This window comes from Mugil cephalus, chromosome 21 (genome assembly GCF_022458985.1).
Source record: "Mugil cephalus isolate CIBA_MC_2020 chromosome 21, CIBA_Mcephalus_1.1, whole genome shotgun sequence".
NCBI classification, from domain to species: Eukaryota; Metazoa; Chordata; class Actinopteri; order Mugiliformes; family Mugilidae; genus Mugil; species Mugil cephalus.
In genome coordinates, this window is record NC_061790.1 from 4,477,250 (window position 1) to 4,492,678 (window position 15,429).

Consider the following 15,429-nt stretch of genomic DNA (forward strand, 5'->3'; position numbering starts at 1 on the left):
CCACTTAGGACCACATATACAAGCTGATGAAAAGTGACAGCTATTCACGGTTCCTGCGCTCCAACGTGTACCAGGACCTGCTCATGGCGAGGAAGAAAGTAAGTATCTGTCATCAGCCCGCGAAATCGCGGACCGCTTCTGTGTTCGTATTTTTATGCTGGTGACAGCCGTGGCCCGAGGCGTCGCGTTTTCTCCGGGTCGTCTGTCCGTCCCATTCTCGTGGACGCCTTGACAGATTGCGTCAAATTGGTCCGTTCACTTGGACTCGAGGATGAACCGATTTAAATTTGGTGCCACGTTTCTGGCCATAGCTCAATAAATCATATTTTTAAAAAAAAAAAAAATGTCGAATAGTAAATTAATTCCTTGTTAGAGTCTGCAGCCATAACATGAACTAACCACCACTTACATACACATCAATCAGCCACAACATTATGACCACTGACAGGAGAAGTGAATACAATCTTGAGACAATTCAATGTTCTCCTGGGAAATGTTTTGATGTTATTTAGACATGTAGCACCCACCTAGACCAGACCAGGGTCCAATGCCCCATAGCAACAACACTCCTTGATAGCAGCAGACACAAAAACAGTTTAAGAGCATCTCATAAAGCATGAAGAACAGCAGAAGCTGTTAGATTTGGTTCAATTAGACAGATACTTAATTTATTGATGCCTTCTCCTTGTATGAGCTCATGTTAAACACAGTACATGTATAGTGTTGCTCATGCGCAATAATCTTGTTGACAGTTAGCACATATATAGTACATGTTCATCATACGTTTCTTTATAAAATAGATAAATGATTAGATTTCACGTGCAAAAACTAAAATTAATTTTGATATCTTGTTCTGCAAAACCATTTCCTTCAAAGTTTTCATTGTATTTTTTTTACAAGACGTGACAGAGATGGGTGTAAAATGTAACCTGACTAGTTGGTGGGTGCATATAAACAGGAAGCAGCCTTTCTAGTTCATGAGGTGACTCTTACAATGCAGGAAACGTAGTACAGAGGCATTAATGAGATGTCATCTGGTTGTTGGTTGTGTGTTAATAAATCTGCAACTGCAGCAACCATTTTATTACAGAAGACAATGTTTTCCAATGTAGCTGCAAAAATAAAAAATGTGTAAAAGCAACAATATGAATGAATAAATCCTTAAATGCAAACAGCTTTAGGTGAGAGATGCATTTAAATACATTGGCTTCATGCAATGAAAAATATCAAATTTTTCCCCCTTGTTTATTTATTTTTTCGAATCACTAGCCTGAAACGGAGCAGGGGCGACGCACCTCCCTGGAGAAGTTCACTCGCAGCGTGGTGAGTAAAAAGTCTCGGCTTTTATCTCCTCAAACCGCTTTCACTGAAGCACTGCGGTAAACTGTACAGTAAACACAACTACTGTCATTTTTATTTATTTATTTTTTCCCCGACACAAAGTAAGAAAATAAAACTCTGCGACTCAATCTTTGGGTGTGAACCCTGGAGCAGAGGAGAAATAGTTATTCCATGTAATTAGTGTGTATTTTTAGAGGCTAATTTTTGATATTTAGTGTGGTACTTGTACTCGTGGAAGCCACACGATCAAGTTGTACTGGCAAAAGTTCAGATGTAATAACTTCCTGTGCTCAGTGACTTGGCTCCGTCCCTGGAGGGACATGTTCTTTGCCTCAATATTGGTTTCAGTGAAAGGTCTGGCGGTAGTTGACTGGGGGGGGGGCAGCTCGTCCGTTGCACAGATTAATTTGTCCACCTTCGTTGCTGTGAACAAAGAACTCCAAGCGGGGAAGACGGCGGGATGGATTTTTAGGTTTGACACTGTGAAATTATAGCTAAGGGGGTCAACGAATTCCTCTGCTCTTACGCGCAAGTGACTTTGTCGGCATGTACCTCTGTACACGTTAGCTGTAAGAATCAATAGATAAACGTTATGTAAGTCTTATTGGACTTAATAAATCCAGGGAATATTTCCCCATAGCATGTTAGTTTTTTATTGATTTGCTATTATTCCTTAAAGCGTTCTCACCATCAGTCATTATTTAGCTTAGGCTTCTTTAAGTTTTCCTCCCACTGCGCTCTTTCTAAATCCTCGGAAAAGCTTTTAATTTGATGGTGCTTCCCTCCTCCCTCGTTTCCTCGCAGGGCAAGTCACTGACGGGCAAGCGGCTGACGGGCCTCATGCAGTCGTCCTGACCAAGCCTGGACCAAGAGTAGGAGGAACCATACCCAGAAGAGCCGCTTACCCAACGGGTAGCAGGTGGAAATGGACCCTGGGGTGCGTGGGTGTGGCTGTTTGCGTGGGATGGGGAAGGGAGGGAGGGGGGGGGGACGGCTGGTGACGGTGCTAAACGAGCTTTAAGACTGCTGGGCTGGACCGCCACCACGTCCCAAACTCACCTCAGACTTGCAGTCGCAGAGGGTTCGACAGCATGCAATAAGTCACCAGACCTGACACCAGGACAGTGCTGTCGCAGCGCAGAGGATAAACTACTCAAAGGCCTCGCACCGAAACGAGGCCGGGCTCAGTTGGTTCTCTCTTACCTACTATCTACACTCCTGTTAATATGGTAGCTGAAGAGGCTTTATTTTCAGTGGTATAAACATGGAATGCTTGAATGCCTTGACCGATGTCAAAACGAGACTTAGATTAATGCCGTAGCTAGCTGTTTTATCTCATGTCACTCACTAGGATGATATAAGGGAAAGAGGGGTTTGGGGGGGAGGGGTTTAGTGTAAACACTTGAATTGAAGGTACAGGTGGAGTAGGACACCAACTTTTTAGTGAAAGAATATTTAGATCAACTTACTATTGTATGACACAAGATATTAATCTTTTGTTTTGTTTAACATCTTTGCGGTTGCAGCTTTTTAAAGAAGTTCTGTAGCTGGTACAGTAGGAAGTCACATTTAACCACTGGCTACAGCGCGTTTGCTAAAATGAACTCAAATCGAAAGATCTGCTGCTCAGAGTCGTGCAACTAGTGGTCGCAAAACTGAACTTTAAGATTATAATAATCGTTTATTCTTTTGCAAATACATCAGTGTGTTAGCAGTGTTTTTAAGTTGACTGAAACTCACTGTTCATAAGCTGCTACCAAGGTGCACGGAGGAGGGCGGCACTCGCAGTAAACAGAACAACTTTCTTAGATCAGAGATTTATTGTGAAGCAGATCCTTATTACGCACTGAGATAAAGTATCTTAGCCCCATCTGCAGCTCAGTAAATGAGTGATTTCCCGCCCGTTTATCAGACGCTCTGGACACTCAGAGGTGTAAATCTTGTCATGAGCAGGTAAGTTGATGACTAAACATTAGGTTTTATTCCATCTTCTAAACATTCCACTTGAGTCACGATGAGGTGTAGTGGGCTGACTTCTGATCCATTCTTCATCTTGTGTAAAAAAGATAATAATGATAATAATAATAAACAAAAAAAGAGCAATGCACATTAAAGAGATGGGGTTTGGGCTCTTATTTCATCACGTCTGTTTAATTCCTTCAGGACCTGCAAAGAAAGTTTCCAGAAAAAAAAAAAAGTCTGAAAGCAGTTCCTGAATCTGACAGGTGCAGCTTTTGCAGCGCCATACTGCCCTCTAGTGTATTTTGAACGAAAGAGCAGGTGAATCTTGGTTGGTTGGACTTATTATAGAAGAAAAAAAAATCTACAATAGTAACTAATTTATTAGCCATTTGAAATCAATCTGGTGGTCGTCATTAAATGTGTAGCTAGACTTTAGGAAATTAGCTGGACTGATAAGAGCTAACGATTCACAGGACTTTGAGCCTTTCTCCTTCATGGAGACAACCAAAGCGCAGTAGCACCACCTAGTGGAGTTTCAGTATAAAGCATCAGTGACACTTTTTTTCACTACCTTCTTTTGGGTCTTTGCCTTCGCCCTGTACCACTAAATAAGCAGTCTTCACCTTAAAATGTATCGCTTTATTGTAACATCCTCTATGGTTTATAAGTTAGAGGTTGTTGAACGCTGCTTAAAGAAGGACAGGACAATCTGGGCAATGCTGGCAGGAATATATATTTGCAGAAACAGCCGCTTCAGAAATTTCAGTCACACCATGCAGAGCACAAAGTGAATGTCCTGCAGAAACCTTGTCGTCTAAACATTCCTGCAGACGTGAAAATGTTCCACAATTTTATTAATCACGTCAGCTGTAGTATTACAATATGATATACAGGAATTCTTGTTTCAGTTTCCTATAAAATAACCAGTTGATGCTCTATGAGTCTTTAGTGTAACTACATTGTCTATTAGCATGACCCTTAAAACAATTCACTGACGCTACAATCATGAGATGGAAAAAAGCTGAAATGATGTAAAAGTCTGAGCCTCAAAACGTGTTTCATGTATCACATGTTTCCTGCATAGATTTTTGGTCCCTTGCTGTTTGGCTTAATCAGATTTTTTGTTGTTGTCATATTTAGAGCAAACTTGATCCCTGGCCTCTTATGAGGTAAGAACAGAAGCAAAAGATCACTGAAGACATGTTCACGTCCAGCCTTTAGGAGACAAGGTTCATGAAGGACAAACCTAGAACAATCACACAGGTACAAAAATATTACTATGGAGGGGTTTGTTTAAATGGTGAAATAACATTATCGGGAAAACTTCACAAAGAACCCTTGTCTGCCTCTTCAAGAGGAACAAGTACGACTGATTTAATGGTCACACATTAACATTTCATTAAAAAAAGAAAAGAAAAAGATAAGCTTGAAACCATAACACAGGGCTTATTACTAATACTTTAATAAACTTAGTGGACAAACTATGAAAAGCATTGAAACTTTGTAATTATCACAAATATTCATCAAACCAAAGAGCAGTAACATTTCTTAATCGTGTTTCTTTATGTAGCGTGTTTGCTAGTTAATTGTATTTTGGTTTGGACAGAGGGAAACCCACAGAAATGTTAAAAAACGGAAAAGAAAAAAGAAATAGTAAATTCTGTCTTGTTGCCGTAGAAACCCAAAGAGCTGAGACCAGCGAAGCTAATTCTGACAAAAGGTGTTTCAATTCCTGCCTTTGTTTAAAGGTACATTAGTTCAGAGGTGGATACATTTTTTTGAACAGTCAGAGCTCTTAACGGGATTATTTGGGTTCAGTTTCCCCGTCTGTGATAATACTATAATACTATTACAGCAGCAGCAAATGATTATTTATTCAGTCAGTCCATCGTTTCTTTGATTAAGCCGTAGAACATTTTCTGAGAAGCCGATTAATAACCAAAACTCCTCCATTAATTGTTAAACCTTTTTTTTTAGTAAAGCGTTTTTAATACTATAACGATTTTAAGTGGAAATGCACCCGTTTTAGTTACATTTCACTGAATGCAAGTTAGAAAAATGAGAGAACTGGAAACTGGAAAGCAGCGTCGCTCTACTATCCATGAGCTAAGAACGAGAAAACGTCACTAATAGTCCAGACGGGTGATGCTGCCTCATAGCTCTGAGGTGAATAATACCTTATCTTTTATACTCTTGTGTCGCGACCGTACGAAAGAATTCACACACTTGGGGATGAGATTCTGGGATTTCTATTTGGGTTAGAGCCTTGTTTTCAGAGAAAGAAACTGAACTCTCCCTCTGATGGAGTATAAGTTTGACTGTCGCATTAAATAAAGTGTATTAATAATAGACATATACACTGGCATTATTATCACATGTAAATTTGACCAGAGCAGCTTCAAAAACTTGATTTTTTTCCCCCTGTAATGTAAGAAACTCTGTGTAGCACCTTAAGGAAGTACTCATGGGAGACAACAAAGGAAGACGCTCTGTGCCCCCGGCTACGCAGCGACAGCAGGACAGGAGAGAGGCTGGACTCCTTTAATCTCCAGAGCCTTGTTGAAGTGCACGTCCATGGTCTTGGACGCCTTGGTGATCTTCAGGTTCTTCATGCAACCTTTGAAGGACGTCCTGGTGGAAAGAGCTGCCTGACGAACTCCAGCTGAGAAACAGAAACATGTTCATTTAATAATGTACGTCTACTGGCATGATTCCTTATTTTTGTGTCAGAATTATTTTAAGGGCGTCCGCACCGGGATATCCTCCGACGTAGATGGGGTCGCTGGTGTCGCAGGTGTTGGAGCGAGCGTTGGGGCTCTCGGCCTGGCTCTGCTTCCCGTCCACCACCAGCACCAGCCTGTGGCGAAGCTTGTTGGCGGTGATGGAGTGCCACCGGCCATCGCAGAACCCGTCCCCGTCGGGCACGTGCTCGGCCGTGATTCGCCCGGCTCCGTTGTCGACGTGGAAGAGCAGCTAAGGAGCGAAGAAGAACGGAGGAATGCAATGCAAGGTTTGCCACAACGTAGTGACGCAGTTTGTTATTGCAAGTCAAGAAGAAGAGGAAGTGCACAAGGAATAGGAGTAAAATAACTGAGCTAATCCTTTAGCCCTCGTGCATGAAGCATAGATGGTGCTAAGTATGATGCTACTTTAGCGATTGATGCTAATTTTAAGTGGAAATGCGCCAATTTTAGTTACATTTCACTGAATCTAAGTTATAAAAATGGCATGAATCATGTTGGCTGTGCATAGGACAGATGCTTTTCTCTGCCTAAATCTCTTAAACCACTTCACTGCTTTACAAAACCTCCAAACATTTAATCAAAAAAAAAAAAAAAAACTGAAAATTTGTTATAAGGATATTTTTTTTTTATTTTTTTTTTTAATTGTCTTTTGTTTTCATTAAAAATATTCGCATCATGTAATCAAACAGGCATTTAAATGGTTAAAATCATGATAAATATTCAGTAGTTGATATTTTTGATCAGAACTAAAGTTGATCAAAAGATTTAACCTAAAAAAGCAGAAAAGAATATTAATGTCTACTATTTTTACTTCACGGAGCCTCCTAAGGGACATAGGGAGGGGGAAATCGATCAGTAAAAACAGAAACAAACCAACTTTTGCAAGATCTTTTTTTTTTTTTACCCATCATTTTTCCCTCTATGTCTCTTAGGAGGCTCCGTACTATTGACGTTTTTTGGAAGTGGACATTTTTGACCTTAATGACTCAAGAAAGTAGTAAATTTTAGATCTAATGCTACATAAACACTAATAATGCATAAACATCAGTTTTTGAGAAGATCTCCATCACATTTAAGACTGATTTGGAACAAAAAAAGGTCCATTAGTTTTATGTAAAATAACATTTTTTTGTGTTTTTTTTTTTTTTTTTTGGAAAAAACAAAACAGATACACAAAAAGAAAAACAAAGGGAGACTTTAAATAATCAAACTGGCATTTAAAGGGATAAAATCATGATAATTATTCAGTAGTTGATCAGGACTGAAGTTGATCAAAAGATTTAACCTAAAAAAGCAGAATAAAATATTAATCTATACTATTTTTATTGTACGGGCATCTTGCAAAAGTTTCAAAAGTTTTTCTTTTTGTGTGTCCCTTAGGGGGCTCCATATTATTGCAGTTTTTGGAAGTGGACATTTTTGTCCTTAATGACTCAAAAGGATAGTAAATTATAAATCTAACGCTACACAAAAACTAATAGTGCATTGATGTCAATATTTTAGAAAATCTCGGTCCAAGGCTGATTTGGAAATTCTGAAGTGGTTTAAGAGATTTATTCAGGAAAAAAAATATTAATCAGTTAAGTTTTCATAGCAGTTCCTTGGAAGTGGATATTTTTGTCCATAATGACTCAAGAGGGTAATAAATTAAACTGATTGTGTACCTTGCCCTCGACTATCTCCAGACCCAGTCCTTCGTTGCCTTGGTTACTGACGCCGAGAAGCACGCCGTTGGTTTTGCTAGTTCGGAATTCCAATGCAATTGACACGTCCAGGCCGACTCTGTAGGAAGCGACTAGATAAAGGTTGACACAGAAAGATAATTATTCACCTTTACATACAGGAGATGGATGACGTGATTAGCTCACAGGCCGTTGCTAAGTGATTTCTATCCCACCTGCTTTCAGGAAGCCGGTGCCCTGGAAATAGGTTCCCGCCTCTGTGGCGACAAAACAGCTCCCAACCATGTGACTTGAGGTGGGCGTGGCCATGTCGAATTTAAAGTCCTCAAGAACCGCTTCAGAAGAAAAAAAAACTGTTATTAATGGGTACATGTGTAAGATAAAAAAAAAAATCAAATCCTGCGTGCAACACAAACACGTTCTCACCCGCAGAGGCTCCCTTTGCAATCACAGGACTTCCAACCATCTTCAGGTTGCGAATACATCCGTTGATACTGTAGAGAATCTAGGAACAGACAAGAAGAATGTTCAGATAATGTATGTTTGTTTTAAACTGCACCATAATTAATTTAAATGGACGAAGTTAAACTGAAAGCTTTTATAGACGTTATTACTGGTCCTATCCTCTTGGTGGTGTAGTTTTGGGGCAGTCCTCCGACGTACACCACTCCCACCACATCTAACAGGTCAGCCTGGTCAGGAGAAGAAAAAAAACACATGTCAACAACAAATCTATATGTGTTGTTATGGTAGAAAACATTCTAAAAACCATGTACCTTCTTTGGGCTCGTCATCTGTTTACTGTATTTCCCATCAATCATAAATAAACTCCTCTGCTTGGTGCGACTCACACGAACCTAAGACGACATAGAACAGGTCATGAATGCATCATAATAAGAATAAGAATAGTCTTTATTGTCAAGTTGCAACAAGATTGTGTTTCAACTCTGTACGGTGTCCAGTGTAAAACAAATAGAATCTAAATCTGAATCAGAGGGGAATAGTAAATTAATAAAAAATACGAATGTAAATATTTTAATTTAAAAAACATTATGTTTCAAAATTTATATTCATTTGTGTCAAGGATACTCGGTGTCACATGTCTTTTCCACCACGCAATGTCATCCCAGTCACAACACACATTTTTATGCAAAATTCACTCATAATAACACCGTCGCAATAATAATACGTAGGAGTTTTGGAAATGATGCAGTTATGATTCCCATTAAAGTCTGAGATTGGAAAACTTGTGCCACCTAAGAACTTGATGGTGGGAACAGTTAAAAGGTGTTTGTCATCTAAACAATGGGAAACTGTTATATTTAAAGTGCTTAAAATAAACACAATTATAGATTTGGGCACATCTACGTCTGAAATTTCTCTAAACGTTCTGAAAACATACGTTGGGTTAGTAATTTTGTTTGAAAAAATACTTTTTTCTGTGGTGTGATGGAAGTGGAGCTTACCTCTCAATGTTGGACTAAAACGACAAAACTATATAATTAGAGAAAATAGAGATCGACCGACATATCAGCCGGCCAATATACCATCGGGCCGATATTTGCCCCCTTTCATTTTTTTTCTTTTTCTTTTTTTTTACTGGTATCGGCCGATAGACGAGTGCATTCGCTAATACATATATATTTTCTTTTCACCCCGACCCAAGACTTGCCCTTGCTTGTGCTGTTAAATAGTCTTTGAATTAAATAAATGTTTATGTTTTTGGTTAAATTGAGATTTGTAAGAAATTTAAAGACATTTAAATTTGTGAGGGAAAATTGAAAAAATGTATAAAAAATGTCTGATCAACCAAAGATTTTGCGACCTCCCTGCAGTACCTCTGCGGACCCCCTACGGGTCGGAGACCCCCTGTTGAAGACCTACGCCATAAACCTTTAACCTCCTGAGACCCGAGCTTTTATTTGGTCTGCATTTTTAATTTCTCCAGGGTATTTGGAATCAGCAGGACCTAAGCCGTAAAAGAACATCTTTGAACAGGAAGTAGTAGTTTTTTTGGGGAAAAAAAATGGTGTCCTCATATGTGGACACTGGTATTATTCCATTATTTATATTATAAAGAAATCACCAAAGTGTGACAAAATATAAAACAGCTGTGCAAAAATTATGTTGTAGCTTGTTACTATTGATAAAATTTGTTAAATATGCGCATCATATCAAACTAGAAACACTAATAAGCATAAATTAGTACGTTTTAACCTTTGCTACCACTAGATGGCAGACTACTAATGAGGACAATGTGTTTAAATGAAGCAGAATAAGATGCAATAAAACCTAAACTTCATGTCCCCATATGAGGACACAGGGTCTCAGGAGGTTAAATAAGCGTCTCCTTTGGTGCCACCATGTTAACAGAATAGACAGTGGGTGAGTGGGAGGGTCCTACCTTGTGCCAGTTGCCATCATTGATGGAATAGGGGACGCAGCCGGATATGTTTCCATGACCGAGATCATAGCCCAGACAAGCATGTCCGTCCTTGATCTACAGGAAGACAGAATGACGTTCAATACGGAGACGAAAGACGAGAACAAGCACAGAGCCTTGATGTGATGTCTTTATGAGCAGGGAGGAAAACTTGAGAATGAACAAAGATAACATAAATACCTGTATGGAAACAAAGTCAGCGTGGTTGATCCTCGCCATGTAGAGGACGAGGCCAGACTCCTCTCTCGTCCTCAGCTCGAACTCCAGGATCAGCCTGAGACACGCGTGCACACGTTGTGTTAGTTACAAAAAACACAAAAGTCCAGTATGATGACGGCTGTTTATTTAAATACATACGATTTTCACAACTGTCACATTATAAGACGTTTATCAACTATTTGGATATTTTCTATCCCAAATAATTATATTAATAATGTATATTCTGTATAGAACAGTGAATGGAAAACAAATACTAGCTATTGTTTCCTCTACAGATAGAATGGATGTGTACTTTCTTTTTCTTTTCTTTTTTTTTTATCATTTTGCTATTTGTTATTGTCGGTTTGTGGAACAGGAAGTTTGTTTTGAGGCTCGCTTCAGTCAACATGTCGGCTCCTTCCAACACATCGTTATTTGTACAGTAGATTTGTGCCTGTGTGTTTGTAGAAGTCTCATCCTGTCCAGACTATCACTGCTTTTCTTTTTATTTATTTACGACTCCTGTGCTCCATACGACGGAAACACACACACACACATTAGGGTTTGATGAGCTGAACATGTTACATGTGGTCGGCATGCAGCTACATCTACAGCGCTACAGCAGCTACGTCCCATCATCATCATGCTGCTTCATATTTATAATTTTCAGCATTTATCGGCAAACATTGTTTATTTTGCTGCACGTGTTTGATCGCAACTATGTGTCTTGTTCTTTAAAATCACCATGGAATACGATTTAAAGTATTTTTAGATGTCATGCCCTCCAGCATGTGTCAGCCATAACATTATGACCACTGACAGGACACTTCTTGGTGGCAGCAGGATGCATTCTGACACAGACACACAAAAATGGTTTAGGAACAACTAAAAATAAACAAAGAAAACATGAAGAACAGCACAAGGAGTTGACCTGGCCTCCAAATTCTCTAGGTCCCAAACTGATCAAGTTTCTGTGGGATTGCACAGCTGTTTTGGAGACACATTATTAGGTCATAATGTTATGGCTGATCGGTGTATATACCAGCTTTAAGCATACTACACATTATGTAGGTACTCTTAATACTATTTTAGTATTTCCTGGAAGATACTAGATGTAAACAAAAGTGATGATTTCTTGAATTTTCACGTCCTCCCTGCACATGCGTTGCCAGATTCTGACCCTGACAAATTAAATATAAGAAAAAAACGGCTCAAGTCACTCAAATTTTTTTTTAAAAAAACACAGCGTGAAAGAATAACGCTCCATTAGCTGTTTCAAGGAGGATTTAAATACAGTCCGTTCTTGTGCTGAACCGTATTGTCACTTCAGTGCCTCATATGGCCATAGTTTCTATTAACCACAGTTCTATACTGTAATTATCCCTTATGTCTATTGTTTACAGTGTAACAGCGTCTGTTATTAATTTAAATGATCCATACATGTATCTGTACATATGTAGACACGCTGCACTTTCTACATACATACAGGATTGTGTGCAGTATAAACCATTTAAAACAGTAAAACACAAAACAAACAAAAACAACTTAAGTTTGAAATCACCTGTCTCTGACTTTGGTGTCATCGAAGGCGAAGCTCATGTGGCTGTTCCTGGTCAGGCCAAACTGATAGGCTTTCTCCAGCGCTGTCGGGGCCACAGCCGACGCACACGAATCCTGGAGATTGGACATAACATGTCAGTTACGCTGACAGGGTCTCACCACACCGCTCCCATTGCCTCCCGTCAACAGGAACCTTAACACCCGGGCAGAACACACGTCAATCACGCTAATGGGGTTCCTGCCTCTGATCGGAGACGACCGCAAGGGTCGACTGATCACGGTGGGTCATGAAACAAGATGATTGAGAAGGTTTGAAAACAGGTTCGCAAAAAAGTTAATTTTTTTTTTTTTTTAGCGCAGGCTTTAATTGGGTAACACCAACTAGTTTTCCATCATACAGTACAGACGACCAAATAGTTATTACTGTCTCACCTCAAAGTTTAATCTGTCTTTCCATCTATGGATCCTCCCAATCCTGCAAATATGTTTTTTCAGTGTTTCCTGTTGGATCTGAGGTTCTTCAGCAGCATTTCTTCAAGTTATTCCATTAACGTGTCGCCTTGTAGTTCTGTCAGCGGCCACAAGGTGTCATTGTTGTAATACATGTTACACCATCACTTAGGACTTTTGATTCCCCTTCTTGCTTTTGATTCGTTCCTCCTCTCCTTTTATTTTTTCTTTTCCTCCCAAGTCTTCCTTTCATTACATGTCACCCCCTTCTTGTCCTCCCATCTGCTCCTCTCTTTTCTTCTAAACTCCTTTTTTTTAACTCATGTCTTTCATTCTCTAGTTCCTTTCCTCTCTCATTCTCTTCTCTTGTACTCACTTTTTTTTTGTTCCCATTTTGGCTTTATCTTCCTCGCAGTCCATCACCTTTCCCTCATATTTTTTCTTCTGCACATATTAGCTGTAAAACCACTCCCACCCCTTCTTTTCTACATTGTTATTTTAATTATTTTCTGTATTCCACAACCAAAACTGTTTTCTGATGCTTTTCTTCCTCTTTCTTGTTAGTTTTCTCTCTCTTCATGCTGCTACTTCACTGTCCCCCTGCACCCCTTATCATTTCTCTTACCTTTTTTTTTACTCTCTGTTTTCTCCCCCATCCTCCCCCAACTCTCTGGATCTACAGTCTACAGTCTTTTCTCCTTCCTGTGTGTGCTTTTAATTGTCTCCTACCACCCTCGGCTTTTCTTATTCTTCTGACGTTATTCTGTTCCGTCTTCTCCACTCGCTCCTCTCCTCCAGCTCAGGGTCCTTCCCTTTTATTTCTACTACCTCATTTTGTTCTCACTTTAGTTTCTACGCTTTCCTCACGTCTTCCTCCTTTTTTTTTTTTTTACCCCCCCTCCAAATCCTCTTCTTTTGAATATACATCACCCATTAGGTAATAAAGCAGCTTTGCAGTGTGAGACAAAGTTGTTAAAATAAATAAATAAATAAAAAAAAAGAGTGAAAGAGGATCTGAGACGACTGAGCGTGAGTGTATGTGTGTCTCAATCTCCAATCCTCTCTTGTTCCCTTTCAAGTGAAGACATTCCCCACACCGTGACCTTGCTTTGTTACAGCTGACACTCACCTCTTATCGCGCTCTCTCCTCATATCCGCTCCTCCCTCCTCAACCCCCCCCCCCCCCCCCCCTGCTTTCTTCTTTCTTATTCTCTCCCCCTCCGTCTAACAAAAGGGAGACGTCACTTGCTCAGAAGCCCTTTTCCTTCCCTCTCCTTTCATTCTTCTCCCGCTTCCTCTCCACGATCTTTCCATTAAGGCAACAAAAGGCGAGCGCCGCTCCGCTCAGAAAGGCTCTCCCCCTCTTTTTTTCCTCCCTTCCCTCCGTGGCTGCACCTTTTCTTTTCCGTCTCCCCTCTCTCCTGTCTTTCATCCTCTTCCTCCTCTTCTTCTTCTTCTTCCCTCCCTTTCTCTCATCTGCTCTGCGTCTTTCCATTAAGCTAACAATAGGAAGACGTTCGTCCATTCACGTCTTTGGTTGGAGGTCACACCAATAGAATTTGAAGTCATTTAGTCAGAACTGTGTGTGTGTGTATGTTCCCAGGAGAAGCGTTCAGAGAAGCTACTCCTTTGGCCTCTGGTAGTAATTAGCTTTAGTCACAAATGTTTAACGCTCAACTCCTGACCCATTTGAACGCCGTACAATGTTCCTTAAGCTTATATCTCTGGTCACTGCTTTGTTTAATACAGTCTCAAGCTTAGGTGTTGAACTTAAACCGTAAAAGCTTTAGGCAATTAATACTGCAGATAAGGAAGGCTTTACGCGTGTCTAGGTGTGGTTTAAAGCAGGGGTCTTCAACGTTTCTCAAGGCAAGGACCCCGAGACTGACAGAGAGATTGAGTAGGGACCCTCTATCTATTATATGTGTCCTGCATCAAACTTGGCCTGGTGCTATTTATAAATATACATTATTGTTAACATTTTGCATTCAATATTATCCCTTATCCCTTTACTAAAACATTTTGAAATCATGTTAATGTGCATTTAAAGAAATTTAAATTTGGCGGGAACATTAAAAATTATATAAAAAATGTATAATCAACCAAAGACTTTGTGACCCCCCTGCAGTACCTCCACGGACAGAGACCTATGGTTTAAAGCGCACGCGACTCCTTAACCTACCAGAAAGTCATCATAACCGACACACAATCTCTTTTTTTTTTTTTTTTTTTTAAAAACCAATGTCAAGAGCTCTTGGGTAGTAAGTATTTAGCCGGTCAAGGAGAGCTGATAAACTTTAAACTAGGAAGCTTTTCGAAAGCTTTAGTAAAAAATTAAATAAACAGAAGATAGGAATACGCGCCTAACCTTGTAGTTGTATTTTTGACAAAATAATTCATGAAAAGATCCAACAACTATCTATGTAGCCAAAGCCTGGGAAGCTTGATTGAGATCTAGCTGCAGCTGATGATACATTCGCACATATTTTTATGTTCAGCAAACGGTGAAAATGTACCAAACTTATTTTTTTGTCTGAAGTCTGAAATTTCAGAGTTGTAATTTAGAATTTCCGAGTGCTCATGAAGGCATCATCTATCATCTGTTTTTTTTTTTATTGAAGTAACTTGTCGGAAAGACGGAGAGTAAATTTATTAAGCTATTAGTTCCAGATAAAAAGGAAAAAAGGTTGGGAACCACTGCACTAGGTGACATGTCCCTTCATTATAACAAACATGTTATTTTAACGCTATTTTGGATGCTGCATTAACTCTCCACTGCACCAAATCTGAAAATATTCCCATTTGAGTAAAGCAGAGTAAGCTAGCTTTCTTTTTTTATATGGTAATATTTTGAGCCGTTTCTTGAAGATTGATGTAAACTTAAAGTTAGAAAGTCTCGAGAGATGAACCGTTTGCTTTTGTCTTTTCAGAGTGAGCGTTTTTATGTATGTACCAAGTCTGTGCTGGGTTCATGTGTGGCAGCAGGTGGCGCTACAGCAGCGGGCGGAGTGGGCACGGCAGCAGGCGGGGCAGGGGGCGTGGCCTCCTG

At 39.8% G+C, this 15,429-nt stretch overlaps 2 protein-coding genes across 10 annotated transcripts in view; one reads left to right on the forward strand and one right to left on the reverse strand.

Annotated features, from left to right (window-relative positions):
* The window catches only part of rgs6 (regulator of G protein signaling 6), a 99,061-nt gene extending 95,162 nt beyond the window's left edge, over window positions 1–3,899 (forward strand). For both annotated transcript variants that reach the window (XM_047573382.1, XM_047573383.1), the window contains 3 exons: window positions 9–98; window positions 1,270–1,323; window positions 2,146–3,899. In XM_047573382.1, the coding sequence (XP_047429338.1) occupies window positions 9–98; window positions 1,270–1,323; window positions 2,146–2,196 (195 nt within the window). In that variant the 3' untranslated portion in view covers window positions 2,197–3,899. The remainder of the gene's footprint in view (window positions 1–8; window positions 99–1,269; window positions 1,324–2,145) is intronic.
* Window positions 3,900–4,017: 118 nt separating this feature from the next.
* The window catches only part of lama2 (laminin, alpha 2), a 213,214-nt gene continuing 201,802 nt past the window's right edge, over window positions 4,018–15,429 (reverse strand). For 7 of the 8 annotated variants that reach the window (XM_047573380.1, XM_047573379.1, XM_047573378.1 and 4 more), the window contains 11 exons: window positions 15,334–15,426; window positions 11,932–12,044; window positions 10,353–10,446; window positions 10,134–10,229; window positions 8,506–8,586; window positions 8,344–8,421; window positions 8,156–8,234; window positions 7,945–8,064; window positions 7,712–7,842; window positions 6,057–6,276; window positions 4,018–5,965 (listed from right to left, as the gene is read on the reverse strand). In XM_047573380.1, coding sequence (XP_047429336.1) covers window positions 5,805–5,965; window positions 6,057–6,276; window positions 7,712–7,842; window positions 7,945–8,064; window positions 8,156–8,234; window positions 8,344–8,421; window positions 8,506–8,586; window positions 10,134–10,229; window positions 10,353–10,446; window positions 11,932–12,044; window positions 15,334–15,426 — 1,266 coding nt within the window. In that variant the 3' untranslated portion in view covers window positions 4,018–5,804. The remainder of the gene's footprint in view (window positions 5,966–6,056; window positions 6,277–7,711; window positions 7,843–7,944; window positions 8,065–8,155; window positions 8,235–8,343; window positions 8,422–8,505; window positions 8,587–10,133; window positions 10,230–10,352; window positions 10,447–11,931; window positions 12,045–15,333; window positions 15,427–15,429) is intronic. The other variant, XM_047573377.1, reaches the window with a different exon arrangement.